General features: G+C 30.9%; 1 protein-coding gene and 1 non-coding gene across 2 annotated transcripts in view; both read right to left on the reverse strand.

Annotated features, from left to right (window-relative positions):
* Positions 1-1,435: 1,435 nt before the first annotated feature.
* LOC135133077 (adenosine deaminase 2-like) overlaps positions 1,436-27,162 on the reverse strand; it is a 35,327-nt gene continuing 9,600 nt past the window's right edge. Inside the window, exons 2-3 of the mRNA XM_064061333.1 lie at positions 2,097-3,417; positions 1,436-2,044 (exon numbers count right to left, since the gene is read on the reverse strand). Coding sequence (XP_063917403.1) covers positions 1,633-2,044; positions 2,097-3,417 — 1,733 coding nt within the window. The 3' untranslated portion in view covers positions 1,436-1,632. The remainder of the gene's footprint in view (positions 2,045-2,096; positions 3,418-27,162) is intronic.
* On the reverse strand, positions 10,727-10,798 carry Trnap-ugg (transfer RNA proline (anticodon UGG)). The gene has a single exon. It is a non-coding gene; the product is annotated as a tRNA-Pro (tRNA).

Genomic DNA, 27,162 nt, shown 5'->3' on the forward strand with positions numbered 1-27,162 from the left:
AATAAAAAAATTGAAAAATCGAGAAATCGGAAACTGAGAATCTAGAAGTGAATGCATCAAAAGTCGAAAAATTGAAGAATTTAAAAACCGAAATAGACAAATCAAAAAATCAAAGATTTTAAAAACCTGAACTCGAGAATTTGAAAAATCGAAAGATGGAGGAATGGGAAAAAAAATTGAAAAATCTAAAATTAAAAAATTCGAAAAATTAAAAAAGAGATAAATGAAACAACTGAAAAAGCGAGAAATCGAAAAATTAAAGCTAAAAAATCGAAAAACCAAGAAATCGAAACATCACAAAATTGAGAAAACGAGACATGGGAAACCCAAAATATCGAAAATTCAGTTCAACCAGAAATCAACCGTTGAAAAATTGAAAATTTGAAAAATGGGAAAATTTAAAAATCGAAAAACTGGAGAACCAAAAAATAAAAAAAAGTAAAACAATAAAGTGTAGAATTTCAGAAATTAAAAACTTGAGAAATCGAAAAGTCCAGAAATAAAAAAATCGAATGTCAAAAATTTAGAAATTCAAAAAATGGAAAAACCGAAATCGGAAGAACTGGAACATCGAGAAATTGAAAATCTAAGCTTAAAAAAATCCAAAAATGAAAATATCGAGAAACGAATAAAAAAACTGAAAAATCGAGAAATCGGAAACTGAGAAATCTAGAAGTCAAAGCATCAAAAAGCCGAAAAATTGAAGAATTTTAAAAATCGAAATAGACAAATCAAAAAATCAAAGATTTTAAAAACCTGAACTCGAAAATTGGAAAAATCGAAAGATCGAGGAATGGGAACAAAAAAAAATTGAAAAATCTAAAATTAAAAAATTCGAAAAATTAAAAAATAGACAAATGTAACAGCTGAAAAATCGAGAAATCGAAAAATCTAAAGTTTAAAATATCGGAAAATTGAAACACGTACGTATCGAAAAACTTAAGAATCGAAAAACTGAAACGTCAAAAAATCCAAAAAAAAGAAAAATAATTTATTTATTTCCTCAAAAACCAACAATTGTGAGTAACGTGACTTTGTTTTATCTTTTTCACAATAACATCGATTAGATTTTTTCTAAATTAGTTCCTCTATTGATTTATTTATCACCCATTTATTGGTATTATAGTGACTCATCACCTTATCAGACAAGTGCACACGACCCACCTCACCCAAGCTTATCAGTTCTGGGTAATTTGTCCGGTTTAAGCAGAATCATACACAGTTTTGAAACGTTACACATTTTAGTGCAAAGTATAAACATTCACAGCGATTAAAAAAAAATGAAAAATAAAAAACCACCAAAAAACAAATAACACTAAAGAATTTTGACATGTTTGTTTTTCATTATCAGGTAAAGTGCTTCTAACACACTGCATCCCCTTATCAACAAATATATAAGTACATGCACAGGTTTGTAAAATTGAAACTTTGCGTCTATCAGTTACTAAATATTATATTATACTAATTCGGCAAATAGAAGAATCAGGAAACTGAGTAGTCGTTAAGTACATCGATCTTGGAATTTCCTAATTCTAAAGAAAATAAATAAGTCATGGTACAGATCAGGTGATACAGTATCATCTTAAATAATCTCTAACGTTAATTATGACTAATAGGGCTTGGCAGACATGACTAAAGCCCTCGCTTATCATCCTGGAGCAAAATATCAATCAAGAAATTATTCCACTGTTGTTGCCATCGTTTCATAGCATCATTCTTCTCTTCCTTGTCCATCGCGCTATACCGAATCGAATTAATCGCCAGCTGCTTCAAAACCTCAAGCCCTTTATTCTTCGGAGTCATCGCCATAAAGACAACGTACCAATCGTAGCTCAAACCTGTAGCATTCCAAATCGAGGGATCGTCGTTACCTATAACAATAGGATAGTTCAAAGCCATCAAGGTAGCCGCAGGGTGATTCCGCGGGTCTTCATTCAACTTAAGTACTTGATTAGAAATGGGGCAAATCTCTAGAGGTATGTCGTGTTCTTTCCCAAAATCTAGAAGCTTCGGGTGTTTCGTAATAGCAAAACCGTGACCGATTCTACAAAAAAAAAAACGATACAAGGTTACAAGGTTTCAAGGTTTCAACTCACCTGAAGGAATTCAGCAGTAGGGCGTCAGCTAAATTAAGATCTGTGTGTCCAAACCACGAGCTCTCCCCAGCGTGGAAGAAAAACCTGAGGTACTTCTGCGCTTGCAGAAGCTGCGGGGCGTAATCCAGCAACGTTTTCCCCTCTTCTTCAAACCCCACGAAGTCAAAACCTGCCACAAAATCAGGGAAGAGTTTCTTCATCGCGATGATTTCGTCCAGGCCTTGTTGAAGTGTGTCGAAATCTACGCCTCGGTAAATCGAGTGTATGTACCGTACTCCCACGAATTTGGGGTGGCTGCTCTTGAACTCCTCAACCGCGGCTTGAAAAATCCGGAAAAAGTCCTGTTTGGAGTATGTTGTGCCATCCAGGTCGTACAAAATCATGATCGTGCCTTTGAGCTCTGTGTACATGACGTTGTCGTCGTAGAGTTCCTGCAGGACTCGCTGGATGTACTCTTGAAACACGGGTTTGTAGGAGTAGAGGTCGTACGTGGTGGTGAAGATGCGTTTGAATTTGGTCCAAGCGGTTTCTATACTCGGGAAGTCTTGGGTTAGGGTTAGTTGTTCTAGCAGCCACTGGTCGAAACGTTGTGACCCTTGTTGAAGTCGCAGATCTTTAACGGAAGTCCATTTCGTCCGGTTGTCTTTCAGCGGGTCGTGCATGAACTTGAGTTTGAACACACCGTTGACTTCGCCACCGTACAAACCGTCTCTGTAGCTGATGTTTTTGACTAGGAAGTCCACAGAAGCGGCTGCCAACAAGTGGGTGTGTAACGAACCCCCTTTGGGTAGTTTCCGGATGAAACCGAACACTTTCGACTCGTCGATTCGTTCTTTGGCACGGTGAAAAGGCAACGCTGGGAGGAACTCCGACGAATTTTTGTAACCTAAACTGAGTTCGGTTGTCTTCAACTCGAGTAAAATCTTGTCCACTTTGAGTTCGGTGCTCGTGAGAGTGAGGTTCGCCCCGAGGAAAGCCGAGTCTTCCTCGGCTAGCAGCCGATCGCGTTTTTTACAATAATCTTCACTTTTGTTTAACAACATCGCTAACACGACGGAGAGGATGATCAATATTAAGGTCACTATGGCTATCACGGACTTGTACATCTGGCAGTGCTGATGCTGGGCGGTTTGATTGGCAACTAAAGTGAACCAATGCTGCCGAGCTTCTATATAGATCGGTAACTGGGGGAAGAACCGAAGAATATTGCGCGGTAGTTTAGTGTTAAAGTTTTGGGAAATAAGTGAGTATTTTGGGAACGTGACAAAAGATTGCGCCATGAGGTACCGATTTTGTGGTTGTTGGAGTGGTTCATCCGGTGCTAAAAATAGGTCAATTAATGGAAGTTGCTTACGACTTTTTCTTCAAATAGTTCTAAACATACTAGATATCAGCGTTTATTTAACCTTGGGGCTTGTCTAAATCTCGCAGCCTTTGCTTCACTTTGATAAAATTTTTCAGTACTGTTTGCTACTTTTTTCGTTTGTGAGTTTGACGATGCGTTAATTTTGCGTCGTTTGAATTCGAATGGGTCAAGTTTAGAGTCAAGGTTGTTTTGACACTAACGTAGCGACTCAATTTGGGAAAATAATAAAAACAAATTACTTCACATGACACGTACAATTTAATAGCTTCAACGACTTTGAGTCATTCTCAATTTTTTAAATAGTTAAACTTGTACTAATTTATTCAGGATTTTGTCGGTTTTTTAAAATCTATTATCGCCAAAATCTGATCTACCGATTTTAATCTTGGCCTAGAATTGTAGACAACTTGTCCAAACTTGTCCACAGTTCGTAAAATTGCACAACTTTTCGTCACCACAATGTTTCTTTTAAATTAAAAAGGAAATCACAAAGGCCTGATAAAAAAGTATGTCACGTGACAGAGATGTCCTTGAGATTTCACTTAGATCACACATTTGTGTGACTAAGCAATGACTTCGATAACAAACAATTGTCTATAATGTGACTTTTGTTAACCTTCCAGCCCAGAAATTTCCACCAATTTTCGAATTTTTCAAAGATTTTTTTACATATTTATAACATAGACTCATCAAAACCCACTAAATTTAATCTTTTTAGATAAAATATATTTTACATCAGGGAATAAATGGGCAGTTAATTTTGGAAAATCTGTCATTGGATTTTTGTAAGAATTATTGGTTGCCTACCTTCTGCCTGTAAACACGGTTGTAGATTTATGCCTCTAACAAACATGGAGAAAGTTCAGAATATTAGATTAGGTCTTTAGCCATAATCACAAGAAAGCGGCAAAATTCACGAAATTTCAAAAAATAGAGAACAAAAAAAATGCAAAAGCTACAAGAAAAACGAAAAAAGCCCACAACAAAAAATTTATAAAAACGGGCGCCATAAACGTGACCAAAAAATGCCACTAATAAAAGTGAGTAAAAAAGCGTCAAAAAAGACCACAAAAAGAAAACAAAAAAGTTACAAAAAAGTGATAAAACATGGAACAAAGTTCAGAAAAAAGGGACAAATTGTGTGAAAAGAGAGGACCAAAATCCATAAAAAATCAGAAGAAGGAAGTTACGAAAGGGCCACAAAACTAGGTCACAAAAAAGAGAACAAAAAACAACAAAAAAGGTCACAAAAAAAAGCAGAAGACAAAAAAATTGACAACAAAAACGACTTCAAAAAAAAACAAAAAAATGCAAAAAAGGCAAATACAAAGCTTCACAAAAAATACAAAAAAGGCAACTAAAAAGTCGTAAAAAAATGAGAAAAAACAGAAAGTTCACAAAAAAGACGAAAAGGTACAAAGAAGAAAATAAAAAAGGAGCAAAAGTTCCGAAACAAAAGCGATAAAAATACAAAAACAGGGTTCGAAAAATCCATAAAAAATTAGAAAGCCACTACAAAAAGTTACAAAAAAGGGGGACAGAACCGCTATAAAAAAATGTGACTAGGACTTCAAAAAAATACACAAAAATGCCAGAATGAAAGGCGAATAGAAAAACGTTCCAAAAAACAAAACGAACAATGGCAAAAAATCAAACAAAAGAAAATAGAAAAGAAAAAGTTCACAAAAAAGGCAACAAATATGCGAAAAAAAACACAAAAAATCTGTAAAAAATGAAAAGGGCACTACAAAAAGTCACTAAAAAAGGAGGCAAAAAAACACGACGAAACAATGCAACAAAATTACTAAAAAAGAACAAAAACCACTACAATAGGCGACAAAAAGGAATAAAAAAAAATAAAAAAGAGACCAAGAGAGAAAAAATGCGAAAAGAGGAGATAAAAAATCCCTGAAAAAGGTCAAGAACGCTACAAAAAGACGACAAAACCAGGTCTCAAAAAAGACAACAAAAGTGACAGAAAAAAATATAAAAAACCAATAATACAAAGAGTCACAAAGAAAAAAAGAAAAAATACAAAAAGTTCATAAAAAAGACTAAAAAAATTCCTTAACAATCGAAAATTCGAAAAATCGGGAAAACTAAAAATCGAAGAATTTTAAAAATTGAAAAACCAAAAATTGGGAAATCGAAAAATGTATAATTTAAAAAAACGAAAAATTGAAAAATAGAAATATCGAAGAAGTGAAAATCGAAAAATCGAAAAAATTAAAAATTTTAAATTCTAAAATTTAAAAATCGAAAATCGAAAAATCGAAACTCAAAAATTTTAATAACCGAAAAATTGAAAATTCGAAACATCGAAAAATTGAAAATCCGAAAAGTAAAAAATCGAAAAACCGAGAAATCGCAAAGTCAAAAGATCGAGAAATCGAGAAGTCGAGAAGTCGAAAAACTGAGAAACCGAAATAGGCCAAAATCGAAAAATCGAAAAATTGAAATATTGAGAAATCGAAGTCTCAAAAGATCAAGAAATCCAAAAGTACATGAAGTCGAAAAATCGAAAAATTGAGAAACCGAAATAGGTCGATATCGAAAAGTTAATTTTTAAAAATTTGAAAAATCGAAAAATCTAAAAGCAGAAAATAGATAAACGAAAAAACGGAAAAATGGTAAAACTGAGAAACCAAAATAGGGCAAAATAAAAATCGAAAATTTATAAATTGAAAAACTGATAAATCGAGAAACTGAACATAAAAAATCTTGATAAATCTGAAAACCACAACACTGAAAAATCGAAAAATTTTAAAAATGAAAAATTAAAAACTGGAAAATTTGAAAAATTCGATAAATTGAAAAACTGAAAAAGAAAAAAAATCGGCACATCGAAATCTAGAAGTCAAAAATCGAAAAGTCGAAGAATCGATAATATCGAGAATGGAAAAACTGAAAAATTCCAAAACTAAAATATCTAAAAGCAGAGAATCTAAAAAATTGAAAAATTGAGAAATCGAAAAGCCAAAAAATGAAGTCGAAAAAATTTGTAAAATTGAAAAATCGGAAACCTGAAAAATCGAAAAATTGAAAAATTGAAGAACTGGAAAATCGAAAGAATCTAATGTCAAGAAATGGGAAAATCAAAACATCCATTAGTTGAAAAACCGAAAAAGTGAGAAGTCAAAAGCTGAAAAATCCCAAAACTGAAATATCCAGAAGCTGAAAATCTGAAAAACTGAAAAATTGAGAAATCAAAAAACCAAACAAGTGAAGTCGAATAATCGAAACCTTAGAAAAATGGAAAAATTGAAAAATTGAAGAACTGTAAAATAAAAACAGTCTAAAGTCAAGAAGTGGCAAAATCAAAACATCAATTAATTGAAAAACCAAAAAATTGAGAAGTTAAAAACTAAAAAATGCCAAAACGGAAATATCCAAAGCTGAGAATCTGAAAAAGTCAAAAAAGTGAAGTCGAAAAATCGAAACGGTAAAAAAAATCGAACAATTGAAAAATCAAAAACCTGAAAAATTGAAAAATTGACGAATTGAAGAACTGGAAAAGTCAAAAAATGGGAAAATCAAAATATCGATTAATTGAAAAACCGAAAAATTGAGAAGTAAAAAACTGAAAAGGCCACAACAAAAAAAAAATACTAAAAATGGGGACCAAAAAACGTGATAAAAAATGCGACTAAAAAATGAGTCAAAAAAGACGACAAAAAAGGCCACAAAAAAACAAAAAACGCTACATGAAGCGACAAAAACGCACAAAAATAGGTGACTTCAAAAGGTGACAGAAAAAGACCAAAAAAAAAAGCAAAACAAAGTGAATAAAAAATGACAAAAAGTCCCAAAGGACTAAAAAATCAATGAAAATTAGAAAAAGAGCACAACAAAAAATATTAGCAAAAATGGGGGCAAAACAACGTGATAAAAAATTGCAACTACAAAAAATTAATCAAAAAGATACGTTATTCAAAGGCCACAAAAAAGAACAAAAAACGATACAACAAGCGACAAACTAAAGGCACAACAAAATAAATAAAAAAGCAGCAAAAGTTCCGAAACAAAAGCAACAAGAATGTTAAAAGAGGGGACAAAAATCCATAAAAAAAAAGAAAATAAAAACTCAAAATAGTTTGCAACAAAAACAACAAATAAATGCGAAAAAAACAAATCCACCAAAAAGCTACAAAAATACGGCATAAACAGAACAAACATAATTATTTTACTGACGAGGAGAAGTCGAGTCCAGAATAACAATGAGTCCGCCAAAACTTTACTCATTTACTCATTTTATGGACACAAGAAAGTATATGCGTCCTACTGCACAATAAAGAAAAGACATAGATATTCATTAGCTGGAGAAAGAACGAACAAAATAAATTGAGAATAATAAAAATCAAAAAAATAAAAATTGGAAAATCTAAAATTTAAAAATCGAGAAATTGAAAAATCGGATCATTGAAAAATCGAAACATCGGAAAATTGGAAAATCGAAAAGTTAAAAAAAAAGATGGAAAATCGGAAATTTTAAAAATCTCGAAAATTGAAAAATTGAAATATAGAAGAACCGAAACTCGAGAAATCAAAAAAATAGAATTTTAAAAATCGAAAAATTGAAAAATCAAAATCCTGAGAAATTGAAAAATTGTAACATAAAACACCTGAAAAATCGAAAAATTGAAGAAGTGAAAAATCGAAACTTTGGGAAAAAATGGGAAAATAAAAAAAAGATTACTTCAGAAATGGGAAAACTGAAAATTTAGAAACGTCAAAATTTGAAAAATTAAAAAATTGAAAAATCGAAATATTTAGGAAAGAGGATAAAAATTGAGAAATTGAATCATTGAAACTTCGGAAAATTGAAAAATCGAAAAATAAAAAAATGGAGAATTCGAAAATTTGAAGAATGGAAAAATTGAGAAATTAAAATTAGGAATCGAAAAATTATAATTTAATGGGAAACAAAAATTCGAAAAATTGAAAAATAAAAAAATTCACAACTCGATAAACTGAAAAATTTAAGAATCGAAAAATCGAAAAAAAGTCAACAAATTAAAAATTGAATCTTCAAAAGTGGAAAATCGAAAAATTCAGAAATCAAGAAATTGAAAAATCGAGAAACTAAAATTCAGAAATCGAAAACTTATTTAATGGGAAATTAAAAATTCGAAAAATTTAAAAATAAAAAAATTGTAAAATCGAAAAATTGTAACACCCAGAAATTCAGAAATCAAGAAATTGAAAAATTGAGAAATTAAAATTAGGAATCGAAAAATTATAATTTAATGGGAAACAATAATTCGAAAAATTGAAAAATAAAATAATTGACAACTCGATAAACTGAAAAACTGAAGAATTGAAAAATCGAAAAAAAGTCAAAAAATGAACAATCGAATCTTCAAAAGTGGAAAATCGAAAAATTGAAAAATCGAGAAACTAAAATTGAGGAATCGAAAAATTATGTAATGGGAAATTAAAAATTCGAAGAATTGAAAAATAAAAAAGTTGTAAAATCGAAAAATTGTAAAACCCAGAAATTCAGAAACCAAGAAATTGAAAAATTGAGAAATTAAAATTAGGAATCGAAAAATTATTATATTTTAACGGGAAACAAAAATTCAAAAAATTGAAAAATAAAAAAATTGACACCTCGATAAACTGAGAAATTGATAAATTGTAACATAAAACACATGAAAAATCGAAAAATTGAAGAATTGAAGAAGTGAAAAATCGAAACTTTGGGAAAAAATGGGAAAATAAAAAAAAGATTACTTCAGAAATCGGAAAACTGAAAATTTAGAAACGTCAAAATTTGAAAAATTAAAAAATTGAAAAATCGAAATATTTAGAAAAGAGGATAAAAATTGAGAAATTGAATCATTCAAACATCGGAAAATTGAAAAGTCGAAAAATAAAAAAATGAAGAATCCGAAAATTTGAAGAATGGAAAAATTGAAAGTCCCCAAAATTGAAGTCCTGAAAAATTGAAACGTCTAAAGTAGAAAAATCGAGAAATCTAAAAGCCGAATAATCTCAATAATGTATTTATAAACCACACTTTGTTTACAAAAATAATTTGCACATTTAGAATAGTCCCCTAATATGTGGTTGGGTCCATTCAGGATGTCATTTTTTAAATTAAATGTTTTTATGCCAAGGAACGTTTTCGTTTTTTCTGTATCTTATATCTGGAAATCTAACCTTGAAGCGTTATATTACAGATGGCTATCGAAGTGATAACGAATTCGACGAGTACTTTTTCTTTTTTTTTTTATTTGAAATAAGTAACTTTTTTCAAGGAAACATTGAAGGGTAGACCTTAGTACCGACGATTCAAGATGAACTTGGTTCATTTTTTCATACAATACTGGAACACAGGATTAAACAATTGCATTTTCTGCAGCGTTTTAAACTCTCAACTCAATTTCTTTCAAAATACATACAAATGGACTTCGATCGTTATTCCCCTGTATTCATCATTAGGAAATAAACAAGCTTATCTGGTGTTGTTCACAAATTTGCATTTTATGACGGACTCCCTACAGTGACCATAATCTCTCCTCTCTTGGGTCGGTACCTGTGGTGGGTTGGTACTTTAGGTTGCATAGTTACAAAAAATTATTCTTCTCACTGGAACCGATTTTGTACCGGGGACCTTAATATCACAACACAGAACAAAATCGAATGAGATGCAAAAAATGTAAGTAAAGTGTAAATATTTATGCCCTAATCAATGGAAAATTATTTACTGCACATATTCCTTCGCTCATTTTCCCTCTTCCTCTTTCTTTGACTCTTTTTTGACCAGTCGCAACCAACAAGAAGGCCCATATTCCTGTACATCATTGCCAATCCCCGACCATCCGGCAACCAGCAAAACACGTACCTGCACCGCCCGGCGCCCCATCTGCCGGCCCGTCCCAGACCCCTCTTAATGGCAATATCACCTTGACTGACAACCTGATTAATCTGTGCTTGCTTCGCCTGCTTCCAGCTGAAGACTTGAATAATAGATCCCCGGGCCTTTCCTCGCCTTACGCCTCTTGCACTTAAAACAGGCGTCGTGTGTGCCGCTTTGCGCTGATTTATCGTCGTTGTCAAGCCGAATTACGGCGCAATTTCCACTTGATCGTCCAATCAAAAATTAACGCGCTGGCGATATTCATTCTGCCAAAAAACGGATTGCAACTGGGTGCTTTACATAATTGCGTTGTGCCGTTTGTTATCTGCTTGGCCTCGTTGGAAGTTTTATCGGGATTTATCGGCAGGACGAGGAAAGTGGGGGATTTTTGGCAAAAAAAGAGGGCTCAACCGGGATTTGAACCCGGGACCTCTCGCACCCAAAGCGAGAATCATACCCCTAGACCATTGAGCCTCAGTGCTTGCTTGGGTGTGATAGTGTGAATTGTGGATGGGTGTTTAGAGTGTAAATTGGGGGCATGATTATCAATTAAGATTGTGAATTTCGAAATGGAATGTTTTTTGCTTTGATGATTCAATCAAGTCAATGGGATATCTTATCACAAAATTACAAAATTAGTAAATAATAAGCAATTGTTGTTTTTGACGGTCTTACCCAAAACAATTAAAAAAACCCAAGCATGTTGTGCGTTCTTTATTGTTTGCTAAATCTGATAATCTTGAGGGGTAAACACTTCAGCTTATAATGGAGAATAGCGTACTCTTAATTATTTTTCGAGATAATGGGTAAAAGTTAAAATTATAAAATTAAATAGGTATAAAAACATTAAACAAATTATGCAGTAAAATATACACATGATAATATATGGTTGCATACACACTGCGTTTAAAAACTGTCATCTGTGGAAGCAGGCTTACACAACGCTGATTTTTTTAATTTTTATAATGGCATAAATATTTTCTCATGCATTACAATTTTCTTTTTCGATTTTTAAATGTTCCTATGTTTAAATAATACGGTTTTTCAATTTGTCCTCTTCAATTTTACGATTTTTAAATATTTTAATTTTTCGATTTTTCAAATTTTGAAGTTTCGAAATTTTCACTTCCTCAATTCTTTAATTTTTCGTTTTCTCGATCTTTTGATTTTTCGATTTCTCGATTTGTTAATTTTTATTTTTTTATTTTTGGATGTTTCGCTTTCTCCATTTTTCAATTTTATGATATTTTAATTTTGCGATGTTTCAAATTTTAGAGTTTTCGAATTTTCAGTTCAATATTTTTTAATTTTTCAAATTTTGACGTTTATATTTTTTGATTTTCTCATTTCTCGACCTCTCAAAGTTTCGATTTCTCAGTTATCCAATTTTTTAGTTTTGGAATTTTCCAATAGTTCGATTTTTCGAATTTTCGATTTTTGGAGTTTTTTACTTTTTGAGTTTTTTTCAAGTTTTTCAATTTCAATTTTTAACTAATCTTCTCGGCTTTCAACTCCTCGATTTCTTGATCTTTTTTTTTCGAATTTTCAATGTCTCAGTTTTTGAACTTTTCGATGTTTCGATTTTTTGATTTCTCGGTTTTTCGATTTTTTACTTTTGGGTTTTTCAATTTTTCGATGTTTCGATTTTTCAATTTTTTAAATTCTGGGATTTCGATTTGTCGATTTTTCCGTTTTTCGATTTTTAAATTTTAGATTTTCTAATTTTTATTTTTTGATTTTTTGATGTTTGGATTTCTCGATTTTTCAATTTTGCGATATTTTACTTCTTCAATATTTTAAATTTTAGATTTTCGATTTCCCGATTTTTTGATTTTTCTGTTCTTCGGTATTTCTATTTTTCAATTTTTCAGATTTTGACATTGCTAAATTTTGAGTTTTCCAATTTCTCAATTTTTGATTTTCCCATTTCGCTACTTCTCAAAGTTCCTATTTCACAATTCTTCAATTCTTCGATTTTTTTTGACTTTGCTTTTTTGGTTTTTCAATTTCTCAGCTTTTAAATTTTTTGAATTCTCAATTTTTGGATATTTCTTTCAGTTTTGGGATTTTTCAATATTTCGATTCTTCGACTTGTCAATTTTTCGACTTCTGGGTTTTTCGATTTTTATTTTTCGATTTCTCAATTTTTTAACTTTTCGATATTTTAATTTTTCAAGAGTTAAATAAAAAGAAAATTTAATTTGGGAAAGTGTTAGAATATATGGTTGGAATCTTCTCGAATTTTTTGTTTTTCGATTTTTAAATTTTCCAATGTTTAAATAATACGGTTTTTCAATTTCTCCTCTTCAATTTTACGATTTTTAAATATTTCGATTTTTCGGGTTTTCAAATTTTGACGTTTCTAAATTTTCACTTCTTCAATTCTTCAATTTTTCGATTTTACAGGTTTTTGATTTTTCAATTTTTCGAATTTTTATTTTATGCTTACGATTTTTCGCTTTTTTGCTTTTCCGATTTCTCAATTTCCAATTTTTTAATTGCTCAAGTTTTGGATATTTCTTTCAGTTTTGGGATCTTCCAATATTCTCCGACATTTCGATACTTCGACTTCTGGATTTTTCGATTAGTTAATTTTTATTTTTTATTTTTGGATGTTTCGCTTTCTCCATTTTTCAATTTTATGATGTCTTAATTTTGCAATATTTCAAATTTTAGATTTTTCGATTTTTCAATTCTTTTTCTGCATTTTCAATTTTCCGATTTTTCAGTCTATTTTTTGATTTTCCTATATCTCGACTTCTCAAAGTTTCGATTTTTAGTTCTTCAATTCTTCGATTTGTCGATTTTTTGACTTTGTTTTTTGGTTTTTTAATTTCTCAATTTTCCAATTTTTTAATTTCTCAAATCTTCGATATTTCTTTCAGTTTTGGGATCTTCGAATATTTTAATTCTTCGACTTATCGATCTTTCGACTTCTGGATTTTTCGATATTTAATTTTTTGGATTTTCAATTTTTCTACTGTTTTATAAATCGATTTCTTAGATTTTTAACTTTTCGATACTTTAACTTTTCAATTTTCCGATTTCTCGAGTTTTCAGTTCTTCTGTATGTATTTTAATTTTTTAATTTTCCGAATTTTTAAATTTTCGATCTTTCAATTGAAATCTCTCGGTTTATCGAGATTCGGATGTCTCGATGTTTTGATTGTGTCTCGATTTTTCAATTTTCCAATGTTTTAAATTTTCGAGTTTCGATTTCTCGATTTGTTTTTTTTTTTTGATTTTTGGATGTTTCGATTTCTCCATTTTCCAATTTTATGATTTTCCAATGTTTTAAATTTTAGATTTTTCGATTTTTCAGTTCAATAGTTTCTGAATTTTTTATTTTCCGATTTCTCAATCTATTTTTTGATTTTTCCGAAGTTTCGATTTTTCAGTTCTTCGATTTTTCGACTTTGCTTTTCTGGTTTTTCGATTTCTCAATTTTTGAATATTTCTTTAAGTTTTGGCATTTTTCAATATGTATTTCGATTTTTCGACTTGTCGATTTTTCGACTTCTGGATTTTTCGATTTTTTTTATTTTTTGGATTTTCAATAATTTTTCGTTAAACTTTAGATTTTTCAATTTTTCGACTGTTTTATACTTCGATTTCGCAATTTCTCAACTTTTCGATGTTTTAATTTTTAAATTTTTAAAATTCTAAGGTTATCGATTTCTTGAGTTATCAGTTCTGCTTTATTACAATTTTTCAATTTTCCGAATCTTTAAATTTTCAATTTTCCAGTTATTCTTTTTTTAAATTTTTAGAACTTTGAATCTTTTGAATTCTCAATTTCGAATTCAGATGTTCCGATGTTCAATTTGTCGATTCATTAATTTTTCAATTTTTAACTTTTGTTCTCGGTTTCGACTTCTCGACTTCTCCATCCTCTGATTTTTTGAGTTCTCAATGTCTCAGTTGTTGAACTTTTCCATTTTTCGGTTTTTGGATTTCTCAGTTTTTCAGTTTTTTACTTTTGGGCTTTTCAATTTTCCGATGTTTCGATTTTGCAGTTATCCTATTTTGTCAATGTTTTCAATGTTTTCAAAGTCTAGAGTTTCAAGTTTCCATTTGTGGATTTTTCAGTTTTTCGATTTTTAAATTTTAGATTTTTGAAGTTTTATTTTTTGATTTTGTGATGTTTGGATTTATAGATTTTTCAATTGTTCAATGTTTTAAATTTTAGATTTCTCGATTTTTTGATTTTTCAGTTCTTCAGTTCTTCGATTTTTCGCCTTTTTTGGTTTTTCGATTTCTTAATTTTCCAATTTTTTTATTTCTCAATTTTTGGATATTTCTTTCAGTTTTTGGATTCTTCGACTTGTCGATTTTTCGACTTCTGCATTTTTCGATTTACTGAAGAACTGAAAAATCAAAATATCGAGAAATCTAAAATTTAAAACAATGAACAATTAAAATATGGCAAAATTGTAAAAATCGAAGAATTGAAGAACTGAAGAACTGAAACTTTGGGAAGTCGAGAAGTGGGAAAATCAAAGAATAGATTGAGAAATCGGAAAGCTGAAAATTCAGAAACGTCAAAAAATGAAAAAATAAAAATTATTGAAGAATTGAAAAATCCAAAAAGCTAAAATTTAAAACATTGAAAAACTAAAATATAAAATTGAAAAATGGAGAAATCGAAACATCCAAAAATTAAAAAAAAAAAAATTAACAAATCGAGAATTCGAAACCCGAAAATTTAAAACATTGGAAAATTGAAACATCGAGAGATTAAAGAATCAAAACATCGAGACATCCGAATCTCGATAAACCGAGAGATTTCAAAAAATTGAATATTCGAAAATTGAAAAATTAAACTATAGAAGAACTGAAGACTCGAGAAATCGGAAAATTGAAAAATTAAAGTATCGAAAAGTTGAAAATTTAAGATATCAATATATACACTCGAAAAATTGACAATCCAAAAAATAAAAAATCAAATCAAAATATTCGAAGATCCCGAAACTGAAAGAAATACCCAAAAATTGAGAAATTAAAACATTGGAAAATCGAGAAATCAAAAAACCAAAAAAAGAAAGTCAAAAAATCGAAAAATCCAAGAATTGAAGAACTAAAAAATCGAAAAATGGGAAAATCAAAAAATATATTGAGAAATCGGAAAACTGAAAATGCAGAAACGTCACAATTTGAAAAATTTAAGAATATTGGAGAACTGAAAATTCGAAAAATCTAAAATTTGAACAATTGCAAAATTAAATTATCATAAAATTGAAAAATGGAGAAAACTAAACATCCAAAAATAAAGAAATAAAAATTTACAAGTCCAGAAATCGAAAAATTAAAAAACTAGGAGATCTGGAAATCGAAAAATCAAAAGATCGAGGGGTCGAAAAGTCGAGAAGTCGAAAAATCCAAAAATTGAGAAACCAAAATAGGCCAAAATTAAAATATAGAAGAACTGAAAACTTGAGAAACCCAACAAAATTAAAAATTAAAGTGCCGAAAAGTCGAAAATTTAAGAAATCGAAATATAAAACGGTCCAGAAGTCGACATATCGAAAAGTTGGAGAATCAAAGTATTGAAAGATCCCAAAACTGATTGAAATATCCACCAATTGAGAAATTAAAAAATTGGAAATTTAGAAATTGGAAAAGCAAAAAAGCAAAGTCGAAAAATCGTAAGCATAAAATAAAAATTCGAAAAATTGAAAAATCAAAAACCCGAAAAATCGAAAAATTAAAGAATTGAAGAAGTGGAAATTTAGAAACGTCAAAATTTGAAAAACCGAAAAATCGAAATATTTAAAAATCGTAAAATTAAAAAGGACGAATTGAAAAACCGTATCATTTAAACACAGGAAAATTTAAAAATCGAAAAATAAAAATTCGAGAAGTTTCCCACCATATATTCTAACACTTTTCCAAATTAATTTGCGTTTTAGTTAACTGTTCCCTTTTTTAAATATAGGTAATGCATGAGAAAATATTTATACCATTATCAAAATTAAAAAATTTCATGGCAGTTTTTTAAACGCACTGTGTATGCAACCATGTATTATCGTCTATATATTTTATTGCATAGGTTGTTCTATAGTTTTATACCCATTTAATTTTATAGTTTTAACTTAAATTATAAAAAAGAAATATTGATGAATCGAGACATTGAACATCGAAACATGTGAATGAAAATTGAAAAATTGAAATAAAGAAGAACTGAAAACTCGAGAGATCTAAAACCTTAGAATTTTAAAAACTGAAAAATTAAAACATCGAAAAGTTAAAAAATTGAGAAATTGGAATATTTTTCGATTTTTTATTTTTCCACTATTTTGTATTTCGATTTCTGAAATTTTCAAATTCTCGATACTTTAATTTTTCAATTTTCCGATTTCTCGAGTTCTTCTATATTTTAAATTTTCAATTTTCGAATATTCAAGTTTTTGAGGTCTCTCGGTTTATCGAGATTGAGATGTTTCGATATTTTGATTCTTCAATCTGTCGATTTATCAATTTTTCTATTTTTAACTTTTCAATTTGTCAATTTTGAAAAATTAAAAAATTAAGTTCTTACAAGATTAGTAGGGGCAAAATCAGTTTTATCTTAGCAAGTACTAGCCCCGCCCACCCGCCTTTTATTTTCTCAGAGGGTAGTACTTGCTAGAACTATCCTAGGAAGCTATCGTGTGAGAAAATAGGGGTGGGTGGGCGGGGCTAGTACTTGCTAAGATAAGACTGATTTTGGCAAATGACATAAACTCTGAAAAAATATGGGCGGGTGGGCGGGGCTAGCATGTTATGTTATGTAGTAAAAGGTAGAAATACATTACAAAATTGTGTGTATATGCAACACATTATACACCAGCGATTAAATTTATACATACCTAGACGCGAACTTTATATAACTCTAAATTAAAAACAAAGACAATCATTTGACACTAGTTATTATCTGTCAACCAAAATTAAAAATAAAAAAAATCTATCATGTTTTAAAATTACAGATTTACGAAATTACAACTTACACTAATACTATGGTATTGAAAAAAAAAATAATAACCGTATTTTTCCCCTAATTTAATTTTCTTACCCCCAATTCTCACACGCCTTCCCCAATAAACCAGCTCACGTTTTTTAATATTAACCCTCCCGTTCTCACCCGAACCATGGTACGAACGACCTCCGCAATTAAATTTTTCATAGCGCATCCGTCCGCAACCCACAATACAGCCAGCAGTGCACAAACCGCAGCAGCGCTTGCATTCATGCGGTATTCACTCCATTCCGCGTCTTGCATAATTCCCCTTTGAATCCCTCGCACGCCAGAATGCACATCTCTTCCTTAAACAATGAGTGTAGAAGAACAGCCGTAATCCCATAACGGGGCATTATACCCATACATCACCGCCATATTTGAATACCAGGGTGCGGGGGTTTATCTCGCAGGAGAAAAAGCGCGGAATCAGCGGCTTTCACTTGGGTGCATACGTAATGTAGACGAATGGGACAAACAGTCTCATTTAGAGATGTTCTTGGAGTTTTTAACATGTTTTCCATCGCGGGCCCGCCGCGACGCGGAGGACATTTATTACCGGCGTTATTAAAGGCGTAAATTGCGGCGGAGGGAAACGGTGGAGCTTCGGGGGTTTACCAAGTTGGTTTAGTATTTTCAGCATTGGAAATGTTGGAAGGAAACTGAAATTTGGTGGATGGACGTGTAGAAAAATATTAATTGTGAAGTTCCGTCTGTTGGCCATTTTATTGGACGAAAACGGGGATACGACTTCAGTTTTAATTTATCAAGTTCCGTGATTCGTTTACTCGACAATGTTTAAATTTTGGAAAAAATTTCGAAAGGGTTGAAGTTGATCGGTCAAAACTTTACATTTTCACGATATATATTTAAATAAAATTTAGACATAATTAATATTATTTATAATGCTCAAATATGGTAAGTAACTATTAATATATGATAATCAAACCGGTTTTACTAAAAACACGATGGTATTAAAAACAAAGCAATTTGTTTAAATATTGTTAAGTTAATCCTGAAAATGTCTAATTTCCCGGCCAAAATATGAAAAATAATTTTTGCAGTCTCATCGTGACGTACGATGACGTCAGTGTCACGTGAGCTACCTGTCCAAAGGTCACGCTTTTCGGTCATTTGTGTTCAGTTTTGATAAGTTGGTCGATCAAAGTTATAAATTTTCACAATATAATTAAATAATATTTAAATATAATTAATATTATTTATAATGTTTAAATATGATAAGCATCAATATTATGATAATTAAACCGAAACTCGTTTTCCTACAAACCCGAAATTATTAAACACAAATCAATTTGTTTAAACAATGTTAAATTATCCTCGAAAATGTGCATTTTCCCGGCCAAAATATGAAAAATAATTTTTTTCACTAGCAGCCTGGACGCATGCAAATGTCGACTCATTTAGTGGTAGCAAATTCAACTTTTGCTACCACCGGTTCAAAAAGAAAAATTGAGGTTATGTACGCAATGTTTGATGTGATTACTTCTTAAAAAATGAACAAATGTGTGCTACAAACATTACTTGAGTATACGCATGGTAGTTGGTAGACGGTAGAAGATAAAATGATTAACTCAGCGACAAGTATAAACGGTTTTCTTTGTGTTGAAGATTTAGATTAAGTTTGATTAGAAATCAAAACAAAATCATGTTGCGTCAAAAAATTGAACGTTTATTTTTCAGTTTATTGTCTTATGGTTTCTACTAGTGAAAAAAATAGTATATTAACCACGGTTGCAAAGCCACTTCTAGACCTCGCACTTAGAGCCCTCGACGCTGCGCGTCTCGGGTTCTAATTTGCGCTCGGTCTAGAATGCTTGGCTCTGCAACCTTGGCTAATAATATACTATTTGCAGTCTCATCGTGACGTACGATGGCGTCAATGTCACGTGAGCTACCTGTATAAAGGTCACGTGTTTCGGTCGTTTGTGTTCAGTATTAATTTCTGTTTGATGGCGGCAAGATCGTCGCTTCATTTTGGCGTAAAAGTGGAGCGTTTTAGCGAATTTCTAGTTTATTATTAATACATATTACGGAAAATTTGTTGTGTTAGTGCTGTGAACACGAACGAAAATGGATATTTTTCCGAAAAGGACCGAAAACAGGGTAAGTACGACTTCAGTTTTAATTTATCGGATTCCGTGATTCGTTTATTCGACAATGTTTAAATTTTGGAAAAATTTTCGAAACGATTGAAGTTGGTAGGTCAAAGCTATACATTTTCTCGATATAATTAAATAAAATTTAAACATAATTAATATAATTCATAATGTTTAAATATGATAACTATTAATTAATGATAATTAAACCGAAAACCATTTCTCGAAGAACACGAGGTTAGCAAAAACAAATTAGTTTGTTTAAACATTGTTAAATTAACCACGAAAATGTACAATTTCTTAGCTAAAATATGAAAAATAATTTTTGCAGTCTCATCGTGACGTACGATGACGTCACTGTCACGTGAGCTACCTGATAAAAGGTTCATTTTTCCGTCCTCTGTGTTTAGTTTTGATTCTGGTCTGGTAGCAACAACACTGGAGCTCCGTTTTGGGTTAAAAGTAGCACGTGTTCGCGAATTTCTAATTTATTGTTAATAAATATTTGCGAAAATGTTTTGTGTTAAGTGCTGTGAACACGAAGGAAAGTGGATATTTTTCCGAAAAGACCGAAAATCATGGTAAGTACGATTTGAGTTTTAATTTATTGGGTTCCGTGATTTGTTTACTCGACAGTGCTTAATTTTTGGGAAGTTTTTCGAAACGATTGAAATTGGTTGATCAAAGCTATACATTTTCGCGATATAAATAAATAAATTTTAAACATAATTAATATCATTTATAATTTTTAAATATGATAATCATTCATATATGAAAATTTAACAGGACCTCGTTTTCTTACAAACCCGAAATTATTAAAAACAAATCAATTTGTTTAAACAATGTTAAATTATCCCCGAAAATGTGCATTTTCCCGGCCAAAATATGAAAAATAATTTTTGCAGTCTCATCGTGACGTACGATGGCGTCAATGTCACGTGAGCTACCTGTATAAAGGTCACGTGTTTCGGTCGTTTGTGTTCAGTATTAATTTCTGTTTGATGGCGGCAAGATCGTCGCTTCATTTTGGCGTAAAAGTGGAGCGTTTTAGCGAATTTCTAGTTTATTATTAATACATATTACGGAAAATTTGTTGTGTTAGTGCTGTGAACACGAACGAAAATGGATATTTTTCCGAAAAGGACCGAAAACAGGGTAAGTACGACTTCAGTTTTAATTTATCGGATTCCGTGATTCGTTTATTCGACAATGTTTAAATTTTGGAAAAATTTTCGAAACGATTGAAGTTGGTAGGTCAAAGCTATACATTTTCTCGATATAATTAAATAAAATTTAAACATAATTAATATAATTCATAATGTTTAAATATGATAACTATTAATTAATGATAATTAAACCGAAAACCATTTCTCGAAGAACACGAGGTTAGCAAAAACAAATTAGTTTGTTTAAACATTGTTAAATTAACCACGAAAATGTACAATTTCTTAGCTAAAATATGAAAAATAATTTTTGCAGTCTCATCGTGACGTACGATGACGTCACTGTCACGTGAGCTACCTGATAAAAGGTTCATTTTTCCGTCCTCTGTGTTTAGTTTTGATTCTGGTCTGGTAGCAACAACACTGGAGCTCCGTTTTGGGTTAAAAGTAGCACGTGTTCGCGAATTTCTAATTTATTGTTAATAAATATTTGCGAAAATGTTTTGTGTTAAGTGCTGTGAACACGAAGGAAAGTGGATATTTTTCCGAAAAGACCGAAAATCATGGTAAGTACGATTTGAGTTTTAATTTATTGGGTTCCGTGATTTGTTTACTCGACAGTGCTTAATTTTTGGGAAGTTTTTCGAAACGATTGAAATTGGTTGATCAAAGCTATACATTTTCGCGATATAAATAAATAAATTTTAAACATAATTAATATCATTTATAATTTTTAAATATGATAATCATTCATATATGAAAATTTAACAGGACCTCGTTTTCTTACAAACCCGAAATTATTAAAAACAAATCAATTTGTTTAAACAATGTTAAATTATCCCCGAAAATGTGCATTTTCCCGGCCAAAATATGAAAAATAATTTTTGCAGTCTCATCGTGACGTACGATGGCGTCAATGTCACGTGAGCTACCTGTATAAAGGTCACGTGTTTCGGTCGTTTGTGTTCAGTATTAATTTCTGTTTGATGGCGGCAAGATCGTCGCTTCATTTTGGCGTAAAAGTGGAGCGTTTTAGCGAATTTCTAGTTTATTATTAATACATATTACGGAAAATTTGTTGTGTTAGTGCTGTGAACACGAACGAAAATGGATATTTTTCCGAAAAGGACCGAAAACAGGGTAAGTACGACTTCAGTTTTAATTTATCGGATTCCGTGATTCGTTTATTCGACAATGTTTAAATTTGGGAAAAATTTTCGAAACGATTGAAGTTGGTAGGTCAAAGTTATACATTTTCGCGATATAATTAAATAAAATTTAAACATAATTAATATAATTCATAATGTTTAAATATGATAACTATAAATATATGATAATTAAACCGAAAACCATTTCCCGAAGAACACGAGGTTAGCAAAAACAAATTAGTTTGTTTAAACATTGTTAAATTAACCCCGAAAATGTACAATTTCTGTGCTAAAATATGAAAAATAATTTTTGCAATCTCATCGTGACGTACGATGACGTCACTGTCACGTGAGCTACCTGATAAAAGGTTCATTTTTCCGTCCTCTGTGTTTAGTTTTGATTCCGGTCTGGTAGCAACAACATTGGAGCTCCGTTTTGGGTTAAAAGTAACACGTGTTCGCGAATTTCTAATTTATTGTTAATAAATATTTGCGAAAATGTTTTGTGTTAAGTGCTGTGAACACGAAGGAAAGTGGATATTTTTCCGAAAAGACCGAAAATCATGGTAAGTACGATTTGAGTTTTAATTTATTGGGTTCCGTGATTTGTTTACTCGACAATGCTTAATTTTTGGGAAGTTTTTCGAAACGATTGAAATTGGTTGATCAAAGCTATACATTTTCGCGATATAAATAAATGAATTTTAAACATAATTAATATCATTTATAATGTTTAAATATGATAATTCATTCATATATGAAAATTTAATAGGACCTCGTTTTCTTACAAACCCGAAATTATTAAAAACAAATTAATTTGTTTAAACAATGTTAAATTATTCCCAAAAATGTGCATTTTCCCGGCCAAAATATGAAAAATAATTTTTGCAATCTCATCGTGACGTACGATGACGTCAATGTCACGTGAGCTACCTGTATAAAGGTCACGTGTTTCGGTCGTTTGTGTTCAGTATTAATTTTTGTTTGATGGCGGCAAGATCGTCGCTTCATTTTGGCGTAAAAGTGGAGCGTTTTAGCGAATTTCTAGTTTATTATTAATACATATTACGGAAAATATGTTACGTTAGTGCTGTGAACACGAACGAAAATGGATATTTTTCCGAAAAGGACCGAAAACAGGGTAAGTACGACTTCAGTTTTAATTTATCGGATTCCGTGATTCGTTTATTCGACAATGTTTAAATTTTGGAAAAATTTTCGAAACGATTGAAGTTGCTGGGTCAAAGCTATACATTTTCGCGATATAATTAAATAAAATTTAAACATAATTAATATAATTCATAATGTTTAAATATGATAACTATTAATATATGATAATTAAACCGAAAACCATTTCCCGAAGAACACGAGGTTAGCAAAAACAAATTAGTTTGTTTAAACAGTGTTAAATTAACCCCGAAAATGTAGAATTTCTGTGCTAAAATATGAAAAATAATTTTTGCAATCTCATCGTGACGTACGATGACGTCACTGTCACGTGAGCAACCTGATAAAAGGTCCATTTTTCCGTCCACTGTGTTTAGTTTTGATTCCGGTCTGGTATCAACAACACTGGAGCTCCGTTTTGGGTTAAAAGTAACACGTGTTCGCGAATTTCTGATTTATTGTTAATAAATATTTGCGAAAATGTTTTGTGTTAAGTGCTGTGAACACGAAGGAAAGTGGATATTTTTCCGAAAAGACCGAAAATCATGGTAAGTACGATTTGAGTTTTAATTTATTGGGTTCCGTGATTTGTTTACTCGACAGTGCTTAATTTTTGGGAAGTTTTTCGAAAGGATTGAAATTGGTTGATCAAAGCTATACATTTTCGCGATATAAATAAATGAATTTTAAACATAATTAATATCATTTATAATGTTTAAATATGATAATTCATTCATATATGAAAATTTAATAGGACCTCGTTTTCTTACAAACCCGAAATTATTAAAAACAAATCAATTTGTTTAAACAATGTTAAATTATCCCCGAAAATGTGCATTTTTCCGGCCAAAATATGAAAAATAATTTTGGCAGTCTCATCGTGACGTACGATGACGTCAATGTCACGTGAGCTACCTGTATAAAGGTCACGTGTTTCGGTCCTTTGTGTTCAGTATTAATTTCTGTTTGATGGCGGCAAGATCGGCGCTTCATTTTGGCGTAAAAGTGGAGCGTTTTAACGAATTTCTAGTTTATTATTAATACATATTACGAAAAATATGTTGTGTTAGTGCTGTTAACACGAACGAAAATGGATATTTTTCCGAAAAGGACCGAAAACAGGGTAAGTACGACTTCAGTTTTAATTTATCGCATTCTGTGATTCGTTTATTCGACAATGTTTAAATTTGGGAAAAATTTTCGAAACGATTGAAGTTCGTAGGTCAAAGCTATACATTTTCGCGATATAATTAAATAAAATTTAAACATAATTAATACAATTCATAATGTTTAAATGTGATAACTATCAATATATGATAATTAAACCGAAAATCATTTTCCTAGGAACACGAGGTTAGCAAAAACAAATTAGTTTGTTTAAACATTGTTAAATTAACCCCGAAAATGTACAATTTCTGTGCTAAAATATGAAAAATAATTTTTGCAATCTCATCGTGACGTACGATGACGTCACTGTCACGTGAGCTACCTGATAAAAGGTCCATCATTCCGTCCTCTCTGTTTAGTTTTAATTCCGGTCTGGTATCAACAACACTGGAGCTCCGTTTTGGGTTAAAAGTAACACGTGTTCGCGAATTTCTAATTTATTGTTAATAAATATTTGCGAAAATGTTTTGTGTTAAGTGCTGTGAACACGAAGGAAAGTGGATATTTTTCCGAAAAGACCGAAAATCATGGTAAGTACGATTTGAGTTTTAATTTATTGGGTTCCGTGATTTGTTTACTCGACAGTGCTTAATTTTTGAGAAGTTTTTCGAAACGATTGAAATTGGTTGATCAAAGCTATACATTTTCGCGATATAAATAAATGAATTTTAAACATAATTAATATCATTTATAATGTTTAAATATGATAATTGATTCATATATGAAAATTTAATAGGACCTCGTTTTCTTACAAACCCGAAATTATTATAAACAAATCAATTTGTTTAAACAATGTTAAATTATCCCCGAAAATGTGCATTTTCCCGGCCAAAATATGAAAAATAATTTTTGCAATCTCATCGTGACGTACGATGACGTCAATGTCACGTGAGCTACCTGTATAAAGGTCACGTGTTTCGGTCCTTTGTGTTCAGTATTAATTTCTGTTTGATGGCGGCAAGATCGTCGCTTCATTTTGGCGTAAAAGTGGAGCGTTTTAGCGAATTTCTAGTTTATTGTTAATACATATTACGGAAAATATGTTGTGTTAGTGCTGTGAACACGAACGAAAATGGATATTTTTCCGAAAAGGACCGAAAACAGGGTAAGTACGACTTCAGTTTTAATTTATCGGATTCCGTGATTCGTTTATTCGACAATGTTTAAATTTTGGAAAAATTTTCGAAACGATTGAAATTGGTGGGTCAAAGCTATACATTTTCGCGATATAATTAAATAAAATTTAAACATAATTAATATAATTCATAATGTTTAAATATGTTAACTATTAATATATGATAATTAAACCGAAAACCATTTCTCGAAGAACACGAGGTTAGCAAAAACAAATTAGTTTGTTTAAACATTGTTAAATTAACCACGAAAATGTACAATTTCTGAGCTAAAATATGAAAAATAATTTTTGCAATCTCATCGTGACGTACGATGACGTCACTGTCACGTGAGCTACCTGATAAAAGGTTCATTTTTCCGTCCTCTGTGTTTAGTTTTGATTCCGGTCTGGTAGCAACAACACTGGAGCTCCGTTTTGGGTTAAAAGTAACACGTGTTCGCGAATTTCTAATTTATTGTTAATAAATATTTGCGAAAATGTTTTGTGTTAAGTGCTGTGAACACGAAGGAAAGTGGATATTTTTCCGAAAAGACCGAAAATCATGGTAAGTACGATTTGAGTTTTAATTTATTGGGTTCCGTGATTTGTTTACTCGACAGTGCTTAATTTTTGAGAAGTTTTTCGAAACGATTGAAATTGGTTGATCAAAGCTATACATTTTCGCGATATAAATAAATGAATTTTAAACATAATTATTATCATTTATAATGTTTAAATATGATAATTCATTCATATATGAAAATTTAATAGGACCTCGTTTTCTTACAAACCCGAAATTATTAAAAACCAATCAATTTGTTTAAACAATGTTAAATTATCCCCGAAAATGTGCATTTTCCCGGCCAAAATATGAAAAATAATTTTTGCAGTCTCATCGTGACGTACGATGGCGTCAATGTCACGTGAGCTACCTGTATAAAGGTCACGTGTTTCGGTCCTTTGTGTTCGGTATTAATTTCTGTTTGATGGCGGCAAGATCGTCGCTTCATTTTGGCGTAAAAGTGGAGCGTTTTAGCGAATTTCTAGTTTATTATTAATACATATTACGGAAAATATGTTGTGTTAGTGCTGTGAACACGAACGAAAATGGATATTTTTCCGAAAAGGACCAAAAACAGGGCAAGTACGACTTCAGCTTTAATTTATCGGAATCCGTGATTCGTTAATTCGACAAGGTTTATATTTTGGAAAAATTTTCGAAACGATTGAAGTTGGTGGGTCAAAGTTATACATTTTCGCGATATAATTAAATAAAATTTAAACATAATTAATATAATTCATAATGTTTAAATATGATAACTATTAATATATGATAATTAAACCGAAAACCATTTCCCGAAGAACACGAGGTTAGCAAAAACAAATTAGTTTGTTTAAACATTGTTAAATTAACCACGAAAATGTACAATTTCTGAGCTAAAATATGAAAAATAATTTTTGCAATCTCATCGTGACGTACGATGACGTCACTGTCACGTGAGCTACCTGATAAAAGGTTCATTTTTTCGTCCTCTGTGTTTAGTTTTGATTCTGGTCTGGTAGCAACAACACTGGAGCTCCGTTTTGGGTTAAAAGTAACACGTGTTCGCGAATTTCTAATTTATTGTTAATAAATATTTGCGAAAATGTTTTGTGTTAAGTGTTGTGAACACGAAGGAAAGTGGATATTTTTCCGAAAAGACCGAAAATCATGGTAAGTACGATTTGAGTTTTAATTTATTGGGTTCCGTGATTTGTTTACTCGACAGTGCTCAATTTTTGGGAAGTTTTTCGAAACGATTGAAGTTGGTTGATCAAAGCTGTACATTTTCGCGATATAAATAAATAAATTTTAAACATAATTAATATCATTTATAATTTTTAAATATGATAATCTTTCATATATGAAAATTTAACAGGATCTCGTTTTCTTACAAACCCGAAGTTATTAAAAACAAATCAATTTGT

This window comes from Zophobas morio, unplaced genomic scaffold, assembly GCF_036711695.1.
Source record: "Zophobas morio isolate AGI-343-1 ecotype UQ-CSIRO unplaced genomic scaffold, CSIRO_AGI_Zmor_V1 ptg000003l, whole genome shotgun sequence".
NCBI classification, from domain to species: domain Eukaryota; kingdom Metazoa; phylum Arthropoda; class Insecta; order Coleoptera; family Tenebrionidae; genus Zophobas; species Zophobas morio.